Source organism: Moschus berezovskii, chromosome 22 (assembly GCF_049115385.1).
Source record: "Moschus berezovskii isolate FMDL1 chromosome 22, NW_MosBer_1.0, whole genome shotgun sequence".
Lineage (NCBI taxonomy): Eukaryota > Metazoa > Chordata > Mammalia > Artiodactyla > Moschidae > Moschus > Moschus berezovskii.
Window position 1 is genome coordinate 6,030,390 of NC_142481.1, and position 25,907 is coordinate 6,056,296.

Below are 25,907 nucleotides of genomic sequence, written 5' to 3' on the forward strand. Positions count from 1 at the left end.
TTAGTTGTGGCATGGGCACGATTATTTGCAGCATGTGGGATCTAGTTCCCTGATCAGGGATCAAACTTGCACACCCCCTGCAATAGGGGCTTGGAGTCTTAGCCACCAGACCACCAGGGAAGTCCTGTACAGGACCTTCTTTCTTGTACTCAAAACAGCTCTACCTTTTATCTTTCCTGCGTCTCTGATCCTACACTGAACAAGGCACTTGTAGATCCTGGGTGAAGACTTAGGTTGTCCTTAGAGCTACAGGAACAGAAAGGATAGTGAAGGAATATCTTTGGGTCTTGGAGGTGGCTTTTCAGTGTTGGCTGGAGCACTCACCTGTCTTTGCAGCACTCTCATGGCCTTTGCTCTTGGTACACGAAGGCTTCTAGTCACTGAGACATCCACCATGGCTCCCTTTGGGCCCGGAGCAAAATCCTTGAGTTGACCTTTCTCCATAATTTAGGGTTCACGCCTCAACTCCATTTTCTCCCCTGGAAATAGGCTGATGATTGCCTTCAGTTCAGTCGCTCAGTCATGTCTGACTCTTTGCGACCCATGGACTTCTGCAAACCAGGCTTCCCTGTCCATTACCAACTTCCAGAGCTTGGTGAAACTCATGTCCATCAAGTTGGTGATGCCATCCAACCATCTCATCCTCTGTCGTCCCCTTCTCCGCCCACCTTCAATCTTTACCAACATCAAGGTCTTTTCCAATGAGTCAGGTCTTAGCATCAGGTGGCCAAAGTATGGGAGCTTCAGCGTCACCATCAGTCCTTCAAATGAATATACAGGACTGATTTCCTTTAGGATGGACTGCTTTGATCTCCTTGTAGTCCAAGGGACCCTCAAGAGTCTTCTCCAACACCACAATTCAAAAGCATCAATTCTTTGGCACTCAGCTTTCTTGATGGTCCAAGTCTCACATCCATACATGACTACTGGAAACACCATAGCTTTGAGTAGATCGACCTTTGGCAGCAAAGTAATGTTTCTGCTTTTTAATATGCGGTCCTGGTTGGTTATAGCTTTACTTCCAAGGAGCAAGTGTCTTTGAATTTCATGGCTGCAGTCACCATCTGCAGTGATTTTGGAGCCCAAGAAAATAAAGTCTCTCACGGTTTCCATTGTTTCCCCTTCTATTTGCCATGAAGTGATGGGACTGGATGCCACGATCTTCGTTTCTTGAATGTTTAGTTTTAAGCCAGCTTTTCACTCTGCTCTTTCACATTCATCAAGAGGCTCTTCAGTTCCCCTTCACTTTCTGCCATAAGGGTGGTGTCATCTGCGTATCTGAGGTTATTGATATCTCTCCCAGCAATCTTGATTCCAGCTTGTGCTTCATCCAGTCCAACATTTCGCATAATAGACTCTGCATATAAGTTCAATAAGCAGGGTGACAATAGACAGCCTTGACATACTCCTTTCCCAATTTGGAACCAGTCCGTTTTTCCATGTCTGGTTCTCACTGTTGCTTCTTGACCTGCATACAGATTTCCCAGGAGGCAGGTAAGGTGATGTGGCATTCCCATCTCTTGAGGAATTTCCCACGCTTTGTTGTGATCCACACAGTCAAAGGCTTTTGCTCCTGAGTTCTGAGTTTCAGTGTCTCTGCCGTGCATGAAGAAATCTCTGGTTTTAAAGGATTTGGAATTAGTCAGAGGCAGACTGTGTCATACCTTTTTGCAAAGGAATTTCTACCCATTTCTTTACTGGGGTTAAACCACTGAAATAAATGCCTGACCCTTTTGGAGGAGCTTGCCATTTAGCTGGCAGAAATGGATGATCCTGCTCACAATTTTTATTGTCTGAATTGGGCAGGAAAATTACCCACTGGAATGGGAGATCCCAGTTCTTCATTCTGTCCTTAATGTTTTCTTGATTTCAATCTTCTAGGGTCATTGCTTCTTTCAGAGATGAAGCTTTGGGCTCTAGGGATCCAAGGACACCTGGCTGTCCCTTCTGCCCTCCACATGGTTTTAAGAACCCCTGGGAAGCTACCATATTCTCCCAAGGACAGTCTGGGGATAGGACAATGAGAGAGTCATTAAAAGCCAAGTGTTCTGATACAGGGATGCTGTGACAGCAGCTATGAAGTTGGCTCTGGAGCCCTACCTTCAGTTTTACACTCCGCTCACTAGCAAGATGGGTTTTAAGGAATGACACCAGCATGCAGGGTAGAGGAGAGCTTGGCATGCTTACTGGAGCCCTCAGTTGACTTCTCCTTGTGTAAATTTTGGACTGTTTTCTGCTATGTCTCAGGACACTTCTCCTAATATTGTTGAGGGCCAGAGAACTTCTCAGTCTTAACTTTCGTCCTGAACCTGAATTTTCTATAACCAACTACTCTTTGCTGGAGCCCCTAATTTTCCCGTATACCAAAGAAACAGCCCTCTGGGGACTTCCCTGGTGGTCCAGTGGTTAAGGTTCTGCACTTCGAATGCAGGGTTCTAGGTTCGATCCCCTAGTTGGGGAACTCGTCCCTACAAGGTGCAGCTACGTGTAGGCCTGTAGCAACTAGTGAATCCGCATGCTGCACCTACAACCTGGCATAGCTAAATAAATAAATGAAAATATTTAAAAAGTGCCCTCTGTCCCAAATATGATCCTACACCCATCTTATGAGATTCTTTTTTTTTAACACAAATATATCAACAAAAATGTGGAATAAGTTCTTATACCTCCATACTAAGTGAAGTAAGTCAGACAGAGAAAGGCAAATTTATGACATCACTCATATGTGGGATCGAATGAATTATTATTTTTTTAGAATCTAATTTAAGAATGATACACATGAACTTATTCGCAAAACAGAAAGACACTCACAGATTTAGATAACAAAATGGTTGTCTAAGTGGGGGGGAAGATTAAGGGGAGGGGATAGAGAATTTGGGATGGACATGTACACACTGCTATATTAAAAATGGATAACCAACATGGACCTACTATTTAGTACAGGGAACTCTGCTCAATGTTATGTAGCAGCATGGATGGGAGGGCAGTTTGAGGGAAAATGGATAGACATATATGTATGATTGAGTCCCTTTGCTATCTCCTTAAAGCTATCACAACACTGTTAATCAATGATACTCCAATATAGAATTACATCTTTTTTAAAAAAAGGACTATGACACTCAGGTTACTAGGCATCAGAAAGAGGCAGAGCTCTTTACTCCTCTCCACTCTGCCCGTGTAGGTTCTGTATTCACCAACGATGAAATACCCACACTCATTACTTTGAAAGACATGTGGCTTCCTTATGTACTGTCCACTGACCTTATGCTCATGAGTGAATGAACACCCGACAACTGTGCACAAATAACACCATGGACCTGGAGATTGTCATAGTACGTGAAGTCAGTCAGACAGAGAAAGACAAATACATGATATCACTCATACGTGGAATAGAATTTATTATTACTTTTTGGAATCTAATTAAAGAATGATACAAACGAACTTATAGAAAACAGGAAGAGACTCAGATTTCACAAACAAATTTATGGTTACCAAAGGGGAAACGTGGGAGGGAGAGAGAAACTAGGAGTTTGGGATTAACAGATACACAGTCAGTCAGTCAGTCAGTTCAGTCGCTCAGTCCTGTCCGACTCTTAGTGATCCCATGAATCACAGCACGCCAGGCCTCCCTGTCCATCACCAACTCCCGGAGTTCACTCAAACTCATGTCCATCGAGTCGGTGATGCCATCCAGCCATCTCATTCTCTGTCGTCCCCATCTCCTCCTGCCCCCAATCCCTCCTAGCATCAGAGTCTTTTCCAGTGTGTCAACTCGCCGCATGAGGTGGCCAAAGTATTGGAGTTTCAGCTTTAGCATCAGTCCTTCCAATGAACACCCCCAGTACTATATATAAAATAAATAACCAACAAGGACCTACTGTATAGCATAGGGAATTTTACTCAATATCCTGTAATAAATTAATGGGAAAATGATCTGAAAATGAAAGAATATATGTATAACTGAATCACCTTGCTCTACACCTGAAACTATCACAATGCTGTAGATCAACTATACCCCCAAAAATATTTACAGACATACAATTTCCATTTTTCTGTTAAGATTAGTGGATAGTGTACTGAGTTCCTCATCAATGAATGCAGAGACTAGATACAGGGGAGTCACGGCTCATGAGCAGAAAGGGGCTGATAAAGGGAAAACACACAGAAATCAGGCTGGCTGCATTCACCAACCACCAACTGGGATTATGATTAAGAGCAAGAGTAACGTTAAAGATGCAGGACAGGGTGTGGAAACACATGAAGGTGCTCGCCAAGAGCAGGATGCTTTGGGTGGCTCTGGACTCAGCGGAGGGTCTGGGAGACACAGTAGCCTTGTGAATATACTGGACTCGCTGACTGTGTCTGTACAGGGTGAGAATCATGGAGCCACTGGCCCAGAAGATGAGCACAGAAAATGACATTTCAGGGAACGCTATCAAAGCTACATATAGTGAGCCTGAGATGTTCTCAAGATCTGTGACAACACAGTACCCTGAATCTCTTGTATTTGTCATGTTTGTGCTGTGCCTTTTGTCAGAAACATATAATGCATACAGAGGAAAAATGAGATGTACAAACAGGCACTGGATCCAGCAGAAGGCAATGGAGAAGGCAATGTGCTTTGGGGCTTTAAGATTCTTCCAACAGGAGTTCATGGGGCTGATCGTGATGGTCTGAAACACACTCAAGAGGCAGGTGGTGCCAATGGACATACTCCTGCCCACTCTGTCAACATACAAAATAAGTTTGCAGGCAAAATCAGTAAAAACATGTTTCCACCCCAAAGCTGTAATTGTCTGAGGGACTCCTTTCGAGAGAATGACCAAGGAGTTGGCTATAGTCAGGTGTTTTAGAATCATAACCGTGGCTCTCATCCTGCTTTGAGTGTGGTAAAGAAATAGGTAACGGTAAAGAAGGGAGAAATTGCCCAGAATTCCAATCATAATCTGTGATATGAATATTACTCCTAGGGCCAAATCTCTGGGGGTTATGTTTTTTTTTCATTCAATATTTTTAAATGAAAGTGTTCTCCTTCTTTTAAAGGGTTTTTATCTTTATTATTTATGAGGCTGCACCAGATCTTCGATCTTCATTGTGGCATGTGGGATCTAGTACCCTGATCAGGGATTGAACCCAGGCCCCCTGCGTTGGGAGCACTAAGTCTTAGCTCCTGGAACACCACAGATGTCCCCAAATATTTTCCTTTAAATAGTGACAGTCATTCTTCTGAGTAAAATGTCTCATTGATGTGTTTTGACAGCAAGTGTAGTGTTACTTTTGTGCTCCTATTGGTTGGCCAAGGTTTCATGAGACAGGAAGAGATGGAGAGATAGCTGGTGTATTTCATGAAAAAGTCAGCAGTAAGGATGAAGCAGAGTTAACCTGGAAGAAGCAATGACAAGGGAGAGTAATTGGGAAGAGAGCTTATTACAACATTTCAAGAATAAGCTGAAATTTGCTAGCCAGATTGGAGAAAAGTAACACTTCAATCACTGCCCATATCATCGGATAAATCTATTCTGGATAGATTCCATTTCTAATTTTAAAAATCATGAAATTTTTAGAAAAACAACTTCAAAATTTTAAATTAAAAATATATCTGAAACACCACAAAACATATAAACCATCTGACAAAATGACTTTCTCTTATCTTAAGCTTCTGTTAAGACTGACTCACATCAACACACACACACACACAAGATTTGTCACCAGCAGAAAGAACTCCTAAAGGCCATACAGTAGAATAAAACATGACCAAACTGTTTCAACAGAAACTTCAATAGTTAGGCAATGGATAATACATATGCAAAAAATATACAATGTCCTTAGGAATCAGGAAAAGGAAAATATAACCACTACCTACACATCAAGCACCATCCAGAAAACTAGAATGGAAATGACAGAAATACAACGTTTTGGCAAAGATGTGGCTCAAGCAAGAATCTCAATCAGATATTAAAGTTGGAACAAAGATTTTGGAGACTAGATGTCATCTTCTGCTTCAACGATTCCTCTCCTGTGCGCATCATCAAGTCTAGCAGAATTTACATGCTAGCACTTACCCATTACTCATGTGTGTGTGCATGCTCAGTCGCTTCCGTCGTGTCTGACTACTTGAGACCCTATGGACTGTAGCCCGCCAGGGATTCTCCAGGCAACAATATTGGAGTGGGTTGGCATGCCCTCTTCTGGGGGATCTTCCTAATGCAGGAATCAAACCTGTCTCTTCTGAATTGCTGGCAGATATTTGCCCACTGGGAAGCCCACATATTACTCATAATAGCCCTAACATCAAAACTACCCAGTTGTCCATGAACAGTAGAAAAAATTAGTAGAATTAATCCTTTGATAATCACAGTGAAGACCTATATAGCAATGCTAATGTATACAAATATTTAAATGCAATAATACAAAGAGTAGTCATATGTGGATGTGAGAGTTGAACCAGAAAGAAAGCTGAGTGCTGAAGAATAGATGCTTTCAAATTTTGGTGCTAGAGAAGTCTCTTGAGAGTCCCTTGGCCTGAAAGGAGATCAAACCAGTCACTCCTATAGGAAATCAACACTGAATATTCATTGGAAGGACTGATGCTGAAACTCCAACACTTTGGCCACCTGATGTGAAGAGATGACTCACTGGAGAAGACCCTGATGCTGGGAAAGACTGAGGGCAGGAGGAGAAGGGGGAACAGAGCATGAGATGGGTAGGTAGCATCACCAACTCAATGGACATGAGCTTGAGCAAACTCCGGGACATAGGAAGGGCAGGGAAGCCTAGAGTGCTACAGTTCACGGGATTGCAAACAGTCGGACACAAGTTAATGACTAGAAGAACAACATACAAATAGATTCCCCAAAATCATATGCAACTGGGAGAAAAGGCCGATATGAAGGTTTTCAGACCCTATGATTCCATTTAAGTATAAAGCAGGCAAAAGTGATCTAATCTCTTAAATGTTAGAATAGTTGTAAAGCTCTTACCAAAAGTCCTGACCTACAATGGATTCAAGAAAACTATAGCCTTGGGAATAGAGACTTGGAGTATAAAGGGTTTCTAGGTGGCCCACAACATTCGGTCTCATTCACATACATACATATGAATATATATATAGTTTTCTTTACTGACTTTGGCTGTGTTGGGTCTTCACTATCGCACGGGCATTTCTCTCGTTGCAGAGAGCAGGGTCTGCTCTCTAGTTGCGGTGCTCAGGCTGCTCATTGCAGTGGCTTCTCTTGTCGTGGAGCTCAAGCTCCAGGGTGTTCAGGCTTCATTTGTTGCAGCATGTGAGCTCAGTATTTGCAGCTCCCGGGCTCTACAGCATGGGCTCAACAGTTGGTGCACGAGCTCAATCGCTCTGCAGCGTGTGGAATCTTCCCAGATCAGGGATTGAACCCACGTCTCCTGCATTGGCAGGCTGACTCCTTACCACTGAGCCACCAGGCTCAACAGTCTGGTTTTTGATCCAGTCATTGCCTGCAGAGATGTGGTCATTCCTGAAACTTCACTAGGCTGTGTACTTATAACCTCTGCATATGTTTTCAACTTTAAAAAAATCTATTACAAAAACCAGATTTTAAAGAAACTGGGAAGAGCTCTTTCTTTGAATGTTGGATCTGCTGATTGTGTCTGTAGAGGATGAGCCTTCGAGAGCCACAGGTCCTGATCATGAGCCCAACAGTAAACATCAGACAGTAACAACATGGCTGCATATAGTGAGTCACTGATTTAATTCAGAAGAGTGGTTCCCAGAGCTTTGCTCTCTGTGGTCATCTATTGCTTCATTTGGCAAGTCTATGCACTGGGAACGGATATACACCAGCTTACACCTGGTAGGCTACAGTCCATGGGGTCGCTAAGAGTCGGACATGACTGAGCGACTTCACTTTCACTTTTCACTTTCATGCATTGGAGAAGGAAATGGCAACCCACTCCAGTGTTCTTGCCTGGAGAGTCCCAGGGACGGGGGAGCCTGGTGGGCTGCCATCTATGGGGTCGCACAGAGTCAGACACGACTGAAGCGACTTAGCTGCAGCAGCAACAGCTTATACAAGGTCCAGCAGAGGGATAAGAAACTTCCACTCCTTTGGAGCTTTTCAGTTCTACCCAACTCTAGTTCCTGGGGAGGATCGTGATGGCTGAAGACATATAAGAGGAAGGAGGTGCCCACGGACACACCCTGCCAGGTCTGTGAGGATAGAAAATTGGATATGTCACCGAGGACATGCCTTAACTAACAACTGCCAGTGTCACGGGGATGCCTTAAAGAGAATGACCAAGAAGCGACTGTATACGCGTGCTTGAGGATCAAATGTGTGGATCTCAACCTTTAGGAAGAGATAATGGTAAAGGAAGAAAATGCTAGGATTCCTCCTGTAGTCTGAAATGAGCAGACCCTTCTTTGCAAATCCCTGGACGCCATTCTGCCAGTTGCTGGTGACTGGTGTTTTGTCTTCAGAATGAGAAGATCCTGTTTTGGAACATGTGCTGTGGGCTACAGTCATCAGATCAGTGAAAATCCCATATTTGCTTTGATAAATATTCACTTGAGAGGTTCATGGTCTCAAGTACATATTAGGAGGCTTCACAGAGTTGAATATGTAACCTTTAAATAGCGCTTCCGATGGATGCCTCACTATCGTACTACACCACATGAGGTGCTTTCTTTGATTTTTGTACCTGCCAGAGGGACATTATTTTCCTGAGGGCATTATTTTCAGTATTTTCAGCATTATTTCAAAAAGGATACCTGAGGTGCAGAGAGTTGAATGACCTGTGTAAATTCACACGCTGCTGTGGGTCTGAGTAATAGGAACCTGGTAGGCTAGTGGCCAAGACAGGGCCCTACCACTGTGTTACACTAATAAACCATCTTTCTCTGTTTTCAAATCATCCAGAGCTGAGTTTCATTTTGTTTTCATACTTTTCCACTTAATTCACATCATTTTTAAGTTTTATTATATAATCATGGTTATAAACAGTTCCTATTTTTAGCAACTTAAAAAAAAATAATTTATTTAAATGGAGGCTAATTACTTTACAATATTGTAGTGGTTTTTGCCATACATTCACATGAATCAGCCATGGGTGTACATGTGTTCCCCGTCCTGAACCCCCCTCCCAACTCCCTCCCCTCAGGGTCATCCCAGTGCACCAGCCCTGAGCACCGGGTCTCATGCATTGAACCTGGACTGGCGATCTATTTCACATATGATAATATACAAGTTTCAATGCTATTAGGAACTTTTCTTTAATCTAAGAATTTACCACATGGTCAATATCAAATATAAATGATTTTTTGAGGTCATAATAAAGTACAGATACAGTTTCACAGACTACTGTTACAGTAAATGTCCAAATTGGATTTAACAACGCAAGATTTGTTTAGTGTTAATTGGCCACAGAAAGTCTCATTTGCTATCATTCCAGGAGCGAAGCACAATGGTATCTATCAAATTATTGGACGATAAGTCCTTCTTCACTAAACTGTAATGCATGAAATACTGCTATGTGATAAAACGAGTGTAGCTCTTTTACCTACAACAAAAGACAAGATACACTTGGTCCTGACGATATCTTAACACTCATAATTAAAAACATATTTTCTCCTTAAATGTTACTTCTCTAACTCGAGTAGGGAAAGCATCTCGCCACAGTTGTTAGACCTGAATGTTTACCGTGGAGATAATCACTGTATCTAGTAAATGTATCACATTCCCAGAGCTTAATGAAAAAACCCATATTTACCCAAAAACAAACTCATATTCCAAATGTATGCAGAGGATTAGAAAAGTGTTACTGTGCTATCCTGGCTTCACCAGTGGCTCAGCAGGAAAGAATATGCCTGCAATGAAAGAGATGTGGGTTCGGTCCCTGGGTTGGGAAATCTCCTGGAGGAGGAAATGGCAACTCACTCCAGTATTCTTGCCTGGAAAATTCCGTGGACAGAGGAGGCTGGCAGGCTATGTTTCATAGTCTTAAAGAGCCAGACATGACTGAAGTGACTGAGCATGCATGCACAGTGCTATTCTCCTCTGTATTGTAGGCAAAAAGGCGTTATAAACCTACCTCTAATTATAATGAAAATTCAATCTTTAAATCTGGAAAGGAATGGAAAGGTGGCTCAGTGGCAATGAATCCACCTGTAATGCAGGAGACGCAGGTTCGATCCCTGGGCTGGGAAGATCCCCTGGAGGAGGAAATGGCAACTCATTCCAGTATTCCTGCCTGGAAAATTCACAGACAGAGGAACCTGGTGGGCTACAGTCCAGGGGGTCACCAAGAGTTGGACACAACTGAGCCCGCAGGCATGCATGCAAGGTAACATCAGAATGATTTCAAGACAAAAAGCCTTAAGACCTTAATAAAATGATTCTTCATCCTCACTGCGACGATTCAACATTGATCACCCACAGTGAAGATTTCATTCAATGACACCAGGAGGCATTAGGTAGGGTTTAGGATCCTCCTATCTCTTTACAAGCTCAGCTCATACCTACAGTCTTATTCTGCTTCCCTGTCTAGCTTTGCCACTGAATCCGTTCTTACCCCCCAAATCCCTTCTCCAGACATGAACACTTGCAGACTTCCTTCCATAAACTCTGTCTCTTGGGCTGAAATAGAAAATACTCGCCTGACTCCTTCCCACTGCCAGGACGGTGGGTTCAGGGTGAAGGTCACGACAGCCAGGACGTGAGTGCAAGGGAGGCGGTCAGACCCTGAGATATAGGTTTCTGTTCTGTGACCTCATCTTCCCTGGAATGCAATTATCATTTCATTTGAAGTGGTAATGACAGGGGAGGCTTGAGGAGCTAATGATCTTTCTGAAAATCTTTTTGAGTTGCTAATTTCGCAGCCAATTATGACTTTCCGGTGAGTATCTCCAAAGAGACCACTGATGTGTTTGGGAAGAGGCTTGTAATTCATGATCCCTGATGGCACAGGCGATCAACTGCGGAAGGAGGGTCATGCTGATGTCTGAGTGACTGGTCGTGAGTTATGCGTGTCTCAGGATTCCTGATTCCCCTAGAAGCTCTTCCACTAAACATCTAGTTCATGCTTCTTCTCTGGACTTCTAAGCTGCACTACTATTAGACTTGGATTCAGACATAGCACAGGAAGAAGATCTGGGATAGGAATAAAAGGAAGAACATGCAAGATGTTACTTTTTCATCTGTATGATTAGAAACAGGTTAGTTTGAGACTTTCCCGGTGGTACAGCGGATAAGGATCCGCCTGCCAGTGCAGGGGATATAGGTTCAAGGCCTGGTCCGGGAAGATCCTACTTGGTGTGGGGCAAATAAGCGGGGGCGACGCAACTACCAGCCTGTGCACTAGAACCTGGGAGCCCCAACCAGAGAAGCCACCACAACGAGAAGGCCATGAACTCCAACAAAGACCCAGCACAACAACCAAACAAAATAATTTAATTTGGTATAGGAACTATGGAAACGTTTCTAAGAGATGGTACTTTACAGATACGGTACTTTTCTGTCGAAGTTGGTCATATGCAATCCATATAATCTGCTTTTCATGATTTTGTTTTTAAAACCGCTTCTTAAAAATCAGAAGTTCAAAGGGAAATGCCAGTAAAGCATTTTCCTTAATGGTACTGGATCTGAAGAAGTGAATGTTAAGGATGTTTTATAGTAATGCCCCCAAGCACAAAACAGGACTGGGAGCTGACTGTGGCTCAGATCATGAACTCCTTATTGAAAAATTCAGACTTAAATTGAAGAAAGTAGGGAAAACTACTAGACCATTCAAGTATGACCTAAATCAAATCCCAAATGATCATGCAGTGGAAGTGACAAATAGATTCAAGGGATTCGATCTGATAGAATGCCTGAAGAACTAAGGACAGAGGTTCATGACACTGTACAGGAGGCAGTGTTCAAGACCATCTCCAAGAAAAAGAAAGGCAAAAAGACAAAACGCTTGTCTGAGGAGGCCTTACAAATAGCTGAGAAGAGCAGAGAAGCAAAAGGCAAAGGAGAAAAGGAAAGATATACCCATTTGAATGCAGAGTTCCAAAGAAGAGCGAGGAGAGATAAGAAAGCTTTCGTCAGTGATCAGTGGAAAGAAATAGAGGAAAACAGTAGAATTGGAAAGACTAGAGAGCTCTTCAAGAAAATTAGAGATACCAAGGGAATATTTGGACACAACTGAGCGACTGAACTGAAGGGAACATTTCGTGCAAAGATGGGCTCAATAAAGGACAGAAATAGCATGGATCGAACACGACTGAGCGACTGAACTGAACTGAACTGAACTGAAGCAGGAGATATTAAGAAGAGGTGGCAAGAATACACAGAAGAGCTATACACAAAAGATCTTCATGACCCAGATAACCACACTGGTGTGAGCACTCACCTAGAGTCAGACATCCTGGAATGTGAAGTCAAGTGGGACTTAGGAAGCATGACTACAAACAAAGCTAGTGGAGGTGATGGAATTCCAGTTGAGCTCTTTCAAATCCTGAAAGATGATCCTGTGAAAGTGCTGCATTCAATATGCCAGCAAATTTGGAAAACTCAGCAGTGGCCACAGGACTGGAAAAGGTCAGTTTTCATTCCAATCCCAAAGAAAGGCAATGGCAAAGAATGCTCAAACCACCACACAATTGCACTCATCTCACACACTAGTAAAGTCATGCTCAAAATTTTCCAAGCCAGGCTTCAGCAGGACGTGAACCGTGAACTTCCAGATATTCAAGCTGAATTTAGAAAAGGCAAAGGAACCAGAGATCAAATTGCCAACGTCAACTGGATCATCGAAAAAGCAAGAGAGTTCCAGAAAAACATCTACTTCTGTTTTATTGACTACACCAAAGTCTTTGACTGTGGAAATCACAACAAACTGTGGGAAATCCTTCAGAGAGGGCAGTACCAGACCACCTGACCTGCCTCCGGAGAAATTTCTATGCAGATCAAGAAACAACAGTTAGAAGTGGACATGGAAAAACAGACTGGTTCTAAATCGGGAAAGGAGTATGTCAAGGCTGTATATAATCACCCTGCTCATTTAATTTATATGCAGAGTACATCATGCAAAAGGCCAGGCTGGATGAAGCACGAGCTGGAATCAAGATTGCCAGGAGAAATATCAATAACCTCAGATACACAGATGACACCACCCTTATGGCAGAAAGAGAAGAAGAACTGAAGAGCCTCTTAATTAAAGTGAAAGGAGGAGAGTGAAAAAGTTGGCTTAAAACTCAGCGTTCAAAAAATGAAGATCATGGCATCCGGTCCCATCACTTCATGGCACATCGATGGGGAAACAATGGACAGTGACAGTGTCAGACTTTATTTTTCTGGACTCCAAAATCACTGCAGATGGTGACTGCAGCCATGAAATTCAAAGGCACTTGCTCTTTGGAAGAAAATCTATGACCAACCTAGACAGCATATTAAAAAATAATAATAATAAAATAAAATAAAAAGCAGCAACATTACTTTGCTTACAAAGGTCCATCTAGTCAAAGCTATGGTTTTTCCAGTGGTCATGTATGGATGTGAGAGTTGGACTATAAAGAAAACTGAGTACCAAAGAATTGATGCTTTTGAACTGTGGTGTTGGAGAAGACTCTTGAGAGTCCCTTGGACTGCAAGGAGATCCAACATGTCAATCCTAAAGGAAATCAGTCCTGAATATTCATTGGAAGGACTGATGCTGAAGCTGACACTCCAATACTTTGCTCACCTGATGCAAAGAACTGACTCATTTGAAAAGACCCTGATGCTGGGAAAGATTGAAGGCAGGAGGAGAAGGGAACGACACAGGATGAGATGGTTGGATGGCATCACCAACTTGATGGGTATGACTTTGAGAAAGCTTCGGGATTTGGTGATGGACAGGGAAGCCTGGCCTGCTACAGTCTGTGGGGTCGCAAAGAGTCGGACACGACTGAGCAGCTGAGATGACTGACTGACTGATGCTAACCATGACCTGAAGTGCAAATAGGGATATAAGCACAGAAAACAGAGCATTTTGAAAAGCCTCCTTTATGAACAAAGGTGCAAGGATCAGGTGTTATAACAAATTGTTTTTACAATTCTTTTAAACATCAGACAGCCAGTGCTTCTTTCTCAACTCAACAGCATAGGATTGTTACCAGAGGTCTTTACACTTGTGCTGAAATTTCATTAAGGAGCACTCATTGGTTACACAATTGATGAAGACACACAACACAAAAGCCTCCATCACTCCTTCAGATTTCCAACAGACACGCCCACAGTCTGAACAAGGTCTACTCTCTAGTTCCCATGGGTGTTTTTGGTCCCGCTGAGAAGTTAAAGGGAGCACAGTTCACACAAAAGCACATCCACTTCTGACTCCAACTGCAAGTGTGGGCTTTCCCAAATCCATGCCCATTCCGGTAATTCTCTTGAAGGACTCAGCACGAACTGGTGCTGTTCTCCTCACAGTTATGGTGTATTACATGGAAAGATACAGACTAGCATCAGATAAGGAAGAGATGCAAGAGGTACAGCAGCCCAGGACAACGCCAGACCGCTCATTGTTCTCTGCACAGGGCATCTCCTGGTCTCTGGCCCCAACTCTCAGCAAAATGCACATAATTGCCTGAGCATCTGTATTTAGTGTATTTACTATAGGCTTCACAAGACAGATGGCAATAGTATCTCTGAATGTGCCTAACATTTCCAGAGCCAGTATGAGGTCGATAGAGATTTCATGAGACAGTGACTCCATCTTCAGTTCAGTTCAGTTCAGTTCAGTCGCTCACTCGTGTCCGACTCTCCGCGACCCCATGAATCACAGCACGCCAGGCCTCCCTGTCCATCACCAACTCCCGGGGTTCACTCAAACTCATGTCTACAGAGTCGGTGATGCCATCCAGCCATCTCATTCTCGGTTGTCCCCTTCTCCTCCCGCCCCCAACCTTTCCCAGCATCAGAGTCTTTTCCAGTGAGTCAACTCTTCACATGAGGTGGCCAAAGTATTGGAGTTTCAGCTTTAGCACCAGTCCTTCCAATGAACACCCAGGATCGATCTTCCTTAGAATGGACAAAGCTATTATAAACATTTTCACAGATTTCTATGAGTTCAAGTTTTTTTCCCCTTTGTTCTGCTGACCTCACTTTGGGTAAGGCTTATTCTTCACCACACTGTTTCCAAGTCAGTGAATGCAATCATATCTGGCCACACATACTCTAAACACACACATACACATACATAGACAGTCTGACACACACGTTTGCACACTCAGTTATATACTTAATCACCCCATACTCCACACTCCTCCTGCACTCACAAACGCTCATGACACATGGAACCACACTCACATTATTGCACACTCTTCCCTCACACGCCAACATAAAACACAACCCCACTCACTTTCACAGAATCATTTATTCGGTCATCAAGAGGGTTATTATGTCCGTCATGTGTTTGTATAAGGAAAGTCTGAATCTTTTCTGGGGAGTACAGGCCAGCAAAAGGGCGGAAACGTATGCACTTTACCCTCCGTCCATCCTGTCAGAGCACTCAAGGATAATATAATAGACATGCGTCTTTTAAAAATTTCTGAGAGCTTTGCCAGTTGAGGTGGGGAAGCTGCTGTTGCTGCTGCTGCTAAGTCGCTACAGTCGTGTCCGACTCTGTGAGACCCCATAGACGGCAGCCCACCAGGCTCCGCCATCCCTGGGATTTCCCAGGCAAGAACACTGGAGTGGGTTGCCATTTCCTTCTCCAATGTGTGAAAGTGAAAACTGAAAGTGAAGTCGCTCAGTCTTGTCCGACTAGTAGCGACCCCATGGACTGTAGCCCATCAGGCTCCTCTGTCCATGGGATTTTCTAGGCAACAGAACCGGAGTGGTTTGCCAGGTGGGGAGTAAGGTATAAACGCTGGAATGCCTGCGGGTATGACTGAGAGCAGGTGTGATGGAGAGAGAGATAAGCAAGAGGACATGGGGGCAGGTCAGAGGGTAAGGTGAGGGAAAGGGGTTCTGGGGTGCACAGTACAGGAGGAAAGAGGCTGCAGGAGTAAACGGCACAAGGATTTGAAAGCTGCAGCGGGTTTCAAGTCCACTGCGGGATTTAAGGGAACTCGGAGGTTAAGCAAAAGCGTTAAGGGCACATCACATCTTTGCACTATGGGGAATAAGGGTTACAGGAGGCATGGGAACATAAAAGAGATTCCACTGAATATTCAGGTTATATTGGGTAGTGTGTTCATTTTTACGATGCTAACTCCTCCAAACCACGAATCTGGTATAGCTTTCCACCTGTTTGTGTTGTCATTTCTTTCCTCAGTGTCTTACAGGCTTCCAAGCACATGTCTTTTACTTCCTTTCCTACTTTCTGAGGAAATGGATGCTTTTACTATATTTTTCAAGCATTTTACTAGCTTTGAACATGGTTGACTTACTACCTTTACCAATGAGATTTCTCCTTTTGTAATGTTCATGCTTCTAGTGTGGCCTTTTTTCTGCTTAGAGGAAGTCCCGCTAACATTTCTTTTACAGCTGGTTTCACACTGCTGAATTCTTAACTTTTGCTTGTCTCTAAAACTTTTTTTTTTTAATTTATTTTATTGGAGGCAAATTACCTTACATTAATATATTGGTTGCTTTTGCCATACATTGACATGAATCCGCCCCGGGTGTACATGTGTTCTCTTTCTGGAACGCCCCTCCCACCTCCCTCTTCCCCATATCCTCCCTCCATGTCATCCCCGTTACCTCTCCATCAAATCTAAACGAAAGCCTTGCTGAGTACTCTTGGTTACAGATATAGGTTGGGTCACAAAATTCATTTGGGTTTTTCCATAAGATCTTACAGAAAAACTCAAAAGAACTTTTTGGCCAATCCAGTATTTTCCTTTCATCATTTAAGTAATACTGTTCCACACCTCTTGGCCTGTAGAGTTTCTGCTGGAAAGTCAAATGATAGCCTTACAGGTGTCCCTTTGTAGGTAACTTGTTCCTTTTCTCTTGCTGCTTTTGATATTCTTTATTTTTAAAGAGTTACTTTATAGCACAGGGAAATATATTCAGTATCTTGTAATAACCTGAAGTGGCATATAATCTGAAGAAAAAACTCAAGTCACTTTGCTGTACACTGAGGCTAACAAACCACTATAAATCAACTATACCTCTAAAAAGAAAGAGAGAGTGGAGTCTATTTCCCACAGCCTTCTGGCTCTCCTGAATTTTAAAGCTAAATGTTCTGGGTGCTCATCTTCTCCATGTTAGAGCTGCAAGTAGGGCTCAGAACCCTCACCCCTTGAGGAGAATCTCTGTAGTTTTATTGTTCTCCTGAATGTAGGTCACACGCCCAGCGCTATGGCTCTTGACTATACAGAGATTCCAACCCTCCTCTGTCTCGTTGTGGGCCCTTCTGCGTTTCTTGTGTTGTAGCAGACCTTTTCTGGTAGCTTCCAGTCTTCCTCATTAATATTTTCTCTGTATTCAGTTGTAAATTTGGTGTGTCCATGAGAAGTGAAGAGCTCACAGTTTTCCTGCTCCACCATTTTGGAGCAGTCGCCTGGGGGTATTCTTGGTATAGCAGCCCCCAGCTGACTAAAAGAGATTGTTCTGGTTAAGGAAGGTGGGTTGATTAGACTCACCTGAACTTTAGGAGTCAAATAGAGATAATTGAAAGACAAGAGACTGAAAACAGGAGAGGGACTCAATTTGCCAATGCAGGCATGGTAGATGGAGAGAATTCAAATGTAAGTCTGTCAAAGGAAACACATTCTACCAACAACACGAATCAGACTGGAAGCCATTCTTATTCAGGTTCCACTTCAAAAATTCTCTTTGGACACTGCAAGGGAAGGAATGAATGAATTGGCAACTGTGCACTGTGGAAATATATCCAATTCATGTATATCACATAATCAGTTCAGTTCAGTTCAGTCGCTCAGTCGTGTCCGACTCTCCGCGACCCCATGAATCACAGCACACCAAGCCTCCCTGTCCATCACCAACTCTCGGAGTTCACTCAAACTCATGTCCACAGAGTCGGTGATGCCATCCAGCCATCTCATTCTCCGTCGTCCCCTTCTCCTCCCGCCCCCAACCTTTCCCAGCATCAGAGTCTTTTCCAGTGAGTCAACTCGTCTCATGAGGTGGCCAAAGTATTGCAGTTTCAGCTTTAGCATCAGTCCCTCCAATGAACATCCAGGATTGATCTCCTTTAAAATGGACTGGTTGGCTCTCCTTGCAGTATAAGGGACTCTCAAGAGTCTTCTCCAACACCACAGTTCAAAAGCATTGATTCTTCGGCGATCAGCCTTCTTCACAGTCCAACGCTCACATCCATACATGACCATGGGAAAAACCATTGCCTTGACTAGATGGACCTTGGTTGGCAAAGTAATGTCTCTACTTTTTAATATACTATCAAGGTTGGTCATAACTTTCCTTCCAAGGAGTAAGCGTCTTTTAATTTCATGGCCGCAATCAGCATCTGCAGTGATTTTGGAGCCCAAAAAAATAAAGTCTGACAATGTTTCCACTGTTTCCCCATCTATTTCCCATGAAGTGATGGGACCAGATGCCATGATCTTTGTTTTCTGAATGTTGAGCTTCAAGCCAACCTTTTCACTCTCCTCTTTCACTTTCATCAAGAGGCTTTTGAGTTCCTCTTCACTTTCTGCCATAAGGGTAGTGTCATCTGCATATCTGAGGTTATTGATATTTCTCCCAGCAAGCTTGATTCCAGCTTGTGCTTCTTCCAGCCCAGCGTTCCTCATGATGTACTCTGCATATAAGTTAAATAAGCAAGGTGACAATATACAACCTTGATGTACACCTTTTCCTATTTGGAACCAGTCTGTTGTTCCATGTCCAGTTCCAACTGTTGCTTCCTGACCTGCATACAGGTTTCTCAAGAGGCAGGTCACGTGGTCTGGTATTCCCATCTCTTTCAGAATGTTCCACAGTTTATTGTGATCCACACAGTCAAAGGCTTTTGCATAGTCAATGAAGCAGAAATAGATGTTTTTCTGAAACTCTCTTGCTTTCTCCATGATCCAGCGATGTTGGCAATTTGATCTCTGGTGCCTCTGCCTTTTCTAAAACCTGCTTGAACATCTGAGAGTTCACAGTTTACATACTGCTGAAGCCTGGCTTGGAGAATTTTGAGCATGACTTTACCTGTGTGTGAGATGAGTGCAATTGTGCGGTAGTTTGAGCATTCTTTGGCATTGCCTTTCTTTGGAATTGGAATGAAGACTGACCTCTTCCAGTCCTGTGGCCACTGCTGAGTGTTCCAAATCTGCTGGCATATTGAGTGCAGCACTTTCATAGCATCATCTTTCAAGACTTGAGATAGCTCAACCGGAATTCCATCACCTCCACTAGCTTTGTTAGTAGTGATGTTTTCTAAGGCCCACTAGACTTCACATTCAAAGATGTCTGGCTCTAGGTCAGTGATCACGTTATCGTGACTATCTTGGTCGTGAAGATCTTTTTTGTACAGTTCTTTTGTGTATTCCTGCCACCTCTTCTTAATATCTTCTGCTTCTGTTAGGTCCATACCATTTCTGTCCTTTATCGAGCCCATCTTTGCATGAAATGTTCCCTTGGAATCTCTAATTTTCTTGAAGAGGTCTCTTGTTTTTCCTATTCTGTTGTTTTTCTCTATTTCTTTGCATTGATAACTGAAGAAGTCTTTCTTATCTCTCCTTGCTATTCTTTGGAACTCTGCATTCTGATGCTTATATCTTTCCTTTTCTCCTTTGCTTTTCACCTCTCTTCTTTCAACAGCTATTTGTAAGGCCTCCTCAGACAGCCATTTCGCTCTTCTGCATTTCTTTTCCATGGGGATGGTCTTGGTCCCTGTCTCCTGTACAATGTCACGAACCTCCGTCCAGAGTTCATCAGGCACTCTATCTATCAGATCTAGTCCCTTAAATCTATTTCTCACTTCCACTGTATAATCATAAGGGATTTGACTGAGGTCATATCTGAATGGTCTAGTGGTTTTCCCTACTTTCTTCAATTGAAGTCTGAACTTCGCAATAAGGAGTTCAGGATCTGAGCCACAGTCAGCTCCTGGTCTTGTTTTCGCTAACTGTATACAGCTTCTCCATCTTTGGTTGCAAAGAATTTAATCAATCTGATTTCGGTGTTGACCATCTGGTGATGTCCATGTGTAGAGTCTTCTCTTGTGTTGTTGGAAGAGGGTGTTTGCTATGACCAGTGCGTTCTCTTGACAAAACTCTATTAGCCTTTGCCCTGCTTCATTCCGTGCTCCAAGGCCAAATTTGCCTGTTACTCCAGGTGTTTCTTGACTTCCTACTTTTGCATTCCAGTCCCCTATAATGAAAAGGACATCTTTTTTGGGTGTTAGTTCTAAGAGGTCTTGTAAGTCTTCATAGAACCGATTAACTTCGGCTTCTTCGGCATTACTGGTTGGGGCATAGGCCTGGATTACTGTAATATTGAATGGTTTGCTTCGGAAACAAACAGAAATCATTCTGTCATTTTTAAGATTGCATCCAAGTACTGCATTTCGGACTCTTTTGTTGACCATGATGGCTACTCCATTTCTTCTAAGGGATTCCTGCCCACAGTAGTAGATATAATGGTCATCCGAGTTAAATTCACCCATTCCAGTCCATTTTAATTCACTGATTCCTAGAATGTCGACGTTCACTCTTGCCATCTCCTGTTTGACCACTTCCAATTTGCCTTGATTCATGGACCTAACATTCCAGGTTCCTATGCAATATTGCTCTTTACAGCACCGGACCTTGCTTCTATCGCTGTTCACATCCACAACTGAGTATTGGTTTTGCTTTTGCTCCATCCCTTTATTCCTTCTATAGTTATTTCTCCACTGATCTCCAGTAGCATACTGGGCACCTACCGACCTGGGGAATTCCTCATTCAGTATCCTGTCATTTTGCCCTTTGTTACTGCAAGATTGCCGGGAGAAATATCAATAACCTCAGATATGCAGATGACACTACCCTTATGGCAGAAGTGAAGAGGAACTCAAAAGCCTCTTGATGAAAGTGAAAGAGGAGAGTGAAAAGGTTGGCTTGAAGCTCAACATTCAGAAAACAAAGATCATGGCATCTGGTCCCGTCACTTCATGGGAAATAGATGGAAAAACAGTGGAAACAGTGTCAGACTTCGTTTTTTTGGGCTCCAAAATCACTGCAGATGCTGATTGCAGCCATGAAATTAAAAGACGCTTGCTCCTTGGAAGGAAAGTTATGACCAACCTTGATAGTATATTAAAAAGCAGAGACATTACTTTGCCAACCAAGGTCCGTCTAGTCAAGGCAATGGTTTTTCCCGTGGTCATGTATGGATGTGAGAGTTGGACTGTGAAGAAGGCTGATCGCCGAAGAATCGATGCTTTTGAACTGTGGTGTTGGAGAAGACTCTTGAGAGTCCCTTATACTGCAAGGAGATCCAACCAGTCCATTCTAGAGGAGATCAATCCTGGATGTTCATTGGAGGGACTGATGCTAAAGCTGAAACTGCAATACTTTGGCCACCTCATGAGACGAGTTGACTCACTGGAAAAGACTCTGATGCTGGGAAAGGTTGGGGGCGGGAGGAGAAGGGGACGACGGAGAATGAGATGGCTGGATGGCATCACCGACTCGATGGACATGAGTTTGAGTGAACTCCGGGAGTTGGTGATGGACAGGGAGGCCTGGCGTGCTGTGATTCATGGGGTCGCGGAGAGTCGGACACGACTGAGCGACTGAACTGAACTGAACTGAACTGCAATACTTTGGCCACCTCATGCGAAGAGTTGACTCACTGGAAAAGACTGTGATGCTGGGAAAGGTAGGGGGCAGGAGGAGAAGGGGACGACGGAGAATGAGATGGCTGGATGGCATCACCGACTCTGTGGACATGAGTTTGAGTGTACTCCGGGGGTTGGTGATGGACAGGGAGGCCTGGCGTGCTGTGATTCATGGGGTCGCGGAGAGTCAGACACGACTGAGCGACTGAACTGAACTGAACTGAACTGTTCATGGGGTTCTCAAGGCAAGTATACTGAAGTGCTTTGCCATTCCCTTCTGCAGTGGACCACATTCCGCTGTGGTCCATGTGATCAGATCGGCTAGTTTCCTGTGATTATGATTTCAGTTTGTCTGCCCTCTGATGCCCCCTAGCAATACCTACCGTCTTATTGGGGTTTCTCTTACCTTGGTCGTGGAAAATCTCTTCACAGACGCTCCAGCAAAGTGCAGCCGCTGTACCTTACCTTGGACGAGGGGTATCTCCTCAAGGCCGCCCCTCCTGACCTTGAACGCGGAGTAGCTTCTCTCGGCCCTCCTGCGCCCGCGCTGCCACCGCCTATTGGACGTGGGGTAGCTCCTCTCGGCCACCGGCCCTGGCCTCAGGCGTGGGGTAGCTCCTCAGGGCCGCGCCTCTTTGCGTGGTTCGTTGCGCCGGGGACCGCGTCTCTCGCGTCGCATAATAGTAGGGGATTTTCTTATTTCTTATCCAGGCAAAGTTGAGCCTGTGTACACTGGAGTCACGGCTCAAGAGCAGAAAGGGGCTGACAGTAGGGAAGCACACTGCTATGATTACAGTCTTGTTCACAAGGAAACAGCTCAGATGATCAAAAAGAGCCACAACAAGTTGAAAGATGGAGGAAAGAGTATAAAAATAGACAAAAGTGCTCCCCAGGAGAAAGAGAGTTTTGGAAGCTCTGGACTCAGGGAAGGACTTGGGGAAGGGGTCAGTCCCCTGAATGTGCTGGACCTGCTGCTTATGTCTGTACAGGATGAGAACCATGGAGCTGCCAGCCCAGAGCATGAGCCCCAAACATAAAACATCAGGAAATAATAGCAACATTGCACACAATGCCTCTCTGGTTCCGTCATGATGAACAGCAGAACAGTATCCAAAATCTATTTTCTTGGTGATGTTTTTGTCACTCCATTTTCCAGTTATATATATATAGGAAAAATGACCTTTACCAGCATTTGCAGGACCCAACACAGGAAAAGAGAGAGAACCACACACTTGGGAGTTGTTATTTTCAGCGCTGCCCACCTGGAGTTCCGGGACTGATCGTGATCAACTGAAAGACACTCAAGAGGCAGATGCTACCGATGGACACTCCCCTCCCCACTCTGTGCAGAAAGAAGAGAAGTTTGCAACCAAAATCACTGTGGATCTGCTTCCACCCAGAGACTGCCATTGTCTGGGGGACCCCTTTACAGAGGAGGACCAAGGAGTTGGCCACAATCAGGTGCTTAAGGATCAAATCTGTGGACCTTATCCTGGAGCCAGTGAAGTGAAGGACGCTATAACTGCAAAGGAGTGAGAAATTCCCCAGGATTCCAGCCACAGTCTGTGTTGAGATGATCATGTCCATTGTCCAATCGCTGCTGGCTGTCCTCTCAGTTCACAGTCACTGATGCTTGTCTTGTGAGTTAGAATATCCTGCCTGGGAACATGAGGTGTGGGTTACATGCATGGTATCAGCTGGTATCTCGTATTCTCCACTTAACATGAGTTCCCACTCGGAAACTAGCAGTTTATAAACAGTTGCATGTATGATATTTAAAGAGCATTAATATGTAAATCCAACCAGTCCATTATAAAGGAGACCAATTCTGGGTGTTCATTGGAAGGACTGATGCTAAAGCTGAAACTCCAATACTTTGGCCACCTCATGCGATGAGTTGACTCACTGGAAAAGAGTCTGATGCTGGGAGGGATTGGGGGTGGGAGGAGACGGGGACGACAGAGAATGAGATGGCTGGATGTCATCACCGACTCGATGGACATGAGTTTGAGTGAACTCCGGGAGTTGGTGATGGACAGGGAGGCCTGGCGGGCTGTGATTCATGGGGTCGCGGAGAGTCGGACACGACTGAGCAACTGAACTGAACTGAAGTGAATACGTAAAAGTAATCCCTGCAGGCTCTACACGTGATCACTTCTTCATTCTTCAAAATCTATGAGCCAGACCCTTGTTTGACCTTAATGATACAGAGAAGGGTAAGATAACCACAGAGCGGTTGAGTATTTGTCAAAATCTGCTTTTAGGACAGAGTGAGGACTTGAAACCCACCGGACTGGTTAAAAAAAAAAGTGCATCGATCCCTTCTTTCTGCCAAAAAGTTAACTACCTGTGTTCATATCAATCCAGATTTATATTTTGCTTTTTTTCACAACTTGTTCTTTCACTTTAGACTGGTACTATTTTATAACTTCCATTATAAGAAGATTCCAGTTTTGTCAAGTTTTATTCTGGAGGGCACTGTGTAGTGTGACTGAGGCTTTAGTTGTCTTGCTATATGTACATGCACTGCTGCCGGGAGAATCTGGCAGGAACCTGCCCAAGACAAGGTAATGTCATGAAGATGAGGATGGCTCAGAATTAAGATGCAGACAGGAAGATCCTTTGCTTTTATTTCAGAAAAGCAGTGATAATAGCATGTATCCCAGAAATTGTTAAACAGTCACATGTAATGCCATAAACTTTGGGACATAAAACACTCATGCATGATTAATTAGTGTAAGGAGTTACTAAATTATTATTTTCAGGTGATACAATTATCTATTTGTAATAGACAATATGGCAATGAATTAGGATTTGCAAATGATATTAACACAGCAGAGATATATACAAATCAAAACCTCCAAGGCATGTATTTTTTTGCATTTTATAAATGAAAATATCACATATTTAGATTGGTATTAAGAGACTTTTTAAATGGGCAGAAACGATATGATATATGACTGAGAGTTGCTCCCTGAAACTCAGCATTGTTATGTGAACTTTCCTTAACATTCCATAATATGAAGAGTGAAGACAGCCTCACCATAATCAACGGACTCAGGATGTTTTCAGTGAGGACACAATTACTGTCTCCATTAACATCCAGAGTCTGAGAAAACATTTTCCTTCAAGCCGTTTCCATGTGGATACACTTTCCGCACAGGATAACATTTCTTGCAGACACGTCATCCTCTTTATTGCCACCCTGGAGGTATTATTGCTATACCTCTACTCACCCTGAACATTGAGTCTATGTTTCCCCTACGGTAGATTCAAGAGTGAAATGATTTTACATCTACAGTTTTAAGCACCTTAACTAAGCAGGTTTCGTTTTCACTTGGACCAAGCCACGATAGTCACTGGCAGTGAGGATTCAATGAAACTGCCCGAGGAGCCAGCAGGGACTGGTGTAGGGTGAGGACCCCATCTCTCTCTATCAGCTCAGCTCGTACTTCACAATCTTCCCATGTTCCCACCTGGAGTTGGCACTGAATCCAGTGACTGCTCAGAAGACTGCCCCTTTCTGGTATAATCGCTTACTCAGCATCCTGACCTGCCTCTCTTGTACAGACTCTGCCTCTCAGACTGAAATAGAACATCCTTACCTGGCACCTTCCTGCTCCCAGGAGAGTGGGCTCCCTGATGGTCGTTGTACCCAGTATGTGTGTGGGAGGGAGGCAGCCGGACCCTGAAATATGGGTTTGAGATGCTGTGTCTTCCCCGCACTCCCATCAGAGCTGCAATTATCGTTTCACCTGCAGCAGCGATGGGAGTGCAGGCCTGGGATCTCAGACCATTTCTGGAAACTTTTCTCTCGGTTGTTAATTACTGGAAACAATGACAAGTTTCTAGTTAGCACCCTTAGGAGACTAAAGGAATGTTTCCAAGAGCCTTCTTATTTTCCGTGCCCACTAATGGCAGACAGGGTCTCACATGGACGAGTGTAAGAAATACTGAAATACGCACATGACTGGGGTAACTACGTGGGTCTCTCTGGAGTCTTCACTTCCATGAGATGTTTCTCTAGTACCCTCCCGACTGGCAGTCTGTAATCAGAACCATCAACTAAAGTATTGGTGGAGAAATGCAATGTGTCCAGTTACCCGGGAGGTACATTCAAAGAGATAAAAGGGAAAGGAGGAACATGGGAGAGCCCATTCTATGAATCA

The 25,907-nt window shown here is 43.8% G+C and overlaps 1 protein-coding gene, 1 non-coding gene and 1 pseudogene across 2 annotated transcripts; 1 reads left to right on the top strand and 2 right to left on the bottom strand.

The window, feature by feature from the left end:
* Positions 1–2,388: 2,388 nt before the first annotated feature.
* TRNAR-UCG (transfer RNA arginine (anticodon UCG)) lies at positions 2,389–2,461 on the top strand. Its single transcript has one exon. It is a non-coding gene; the product is annotated as a tRNA-Arg (tRNA).
* A 1,627-nt stretch (positions 2,462–4,088) lies between these two features.
* LOC148774312 (vomeronasal type-1 receptor 4-like) lies at positions 4,089–5,244 on the bottom strand. The gene is made up of 2 exons (XM_088830672.1): positions 5,183–5,244; positions 4,089–4,989 (listed from the first exon to the last, which is right to left on the bottom strand). The coding sequence occupies exons 1-2, from the start codon at positions 5,242–5,244 to the stop codon at positions 4,089–4,091; spliced, it is 963 nt and encodes a 320-aa protein (XP_088686798.1).
* A 110-nt stretch (positions 5,245–5,354) lies between these two features.
* Positions 5,355–23,325, bottom strand: LOC129548310 (vomeronasal type-1 receptor 4-like; annotated as a pseudogene).
* Positions 23,326–25,907: the final 2,582 nt, after the last annotated feature.

Coding starts and splice junctions, on each gene's coding strand:
- LOC148774312 (XM_088830672.1), bottom strand. CDS start 5,244: ATGAGACATTTTACTCAGAAGAATGACTGTCACTATTTAAAGGAAAAT. Junction 4,990..5,182: donor GAAAATATTTGGGGACATCT/GTGGTGTTCCAG, acceptor AAAAAAAAACAT/AACCCCCAGAGATTTGGCCC.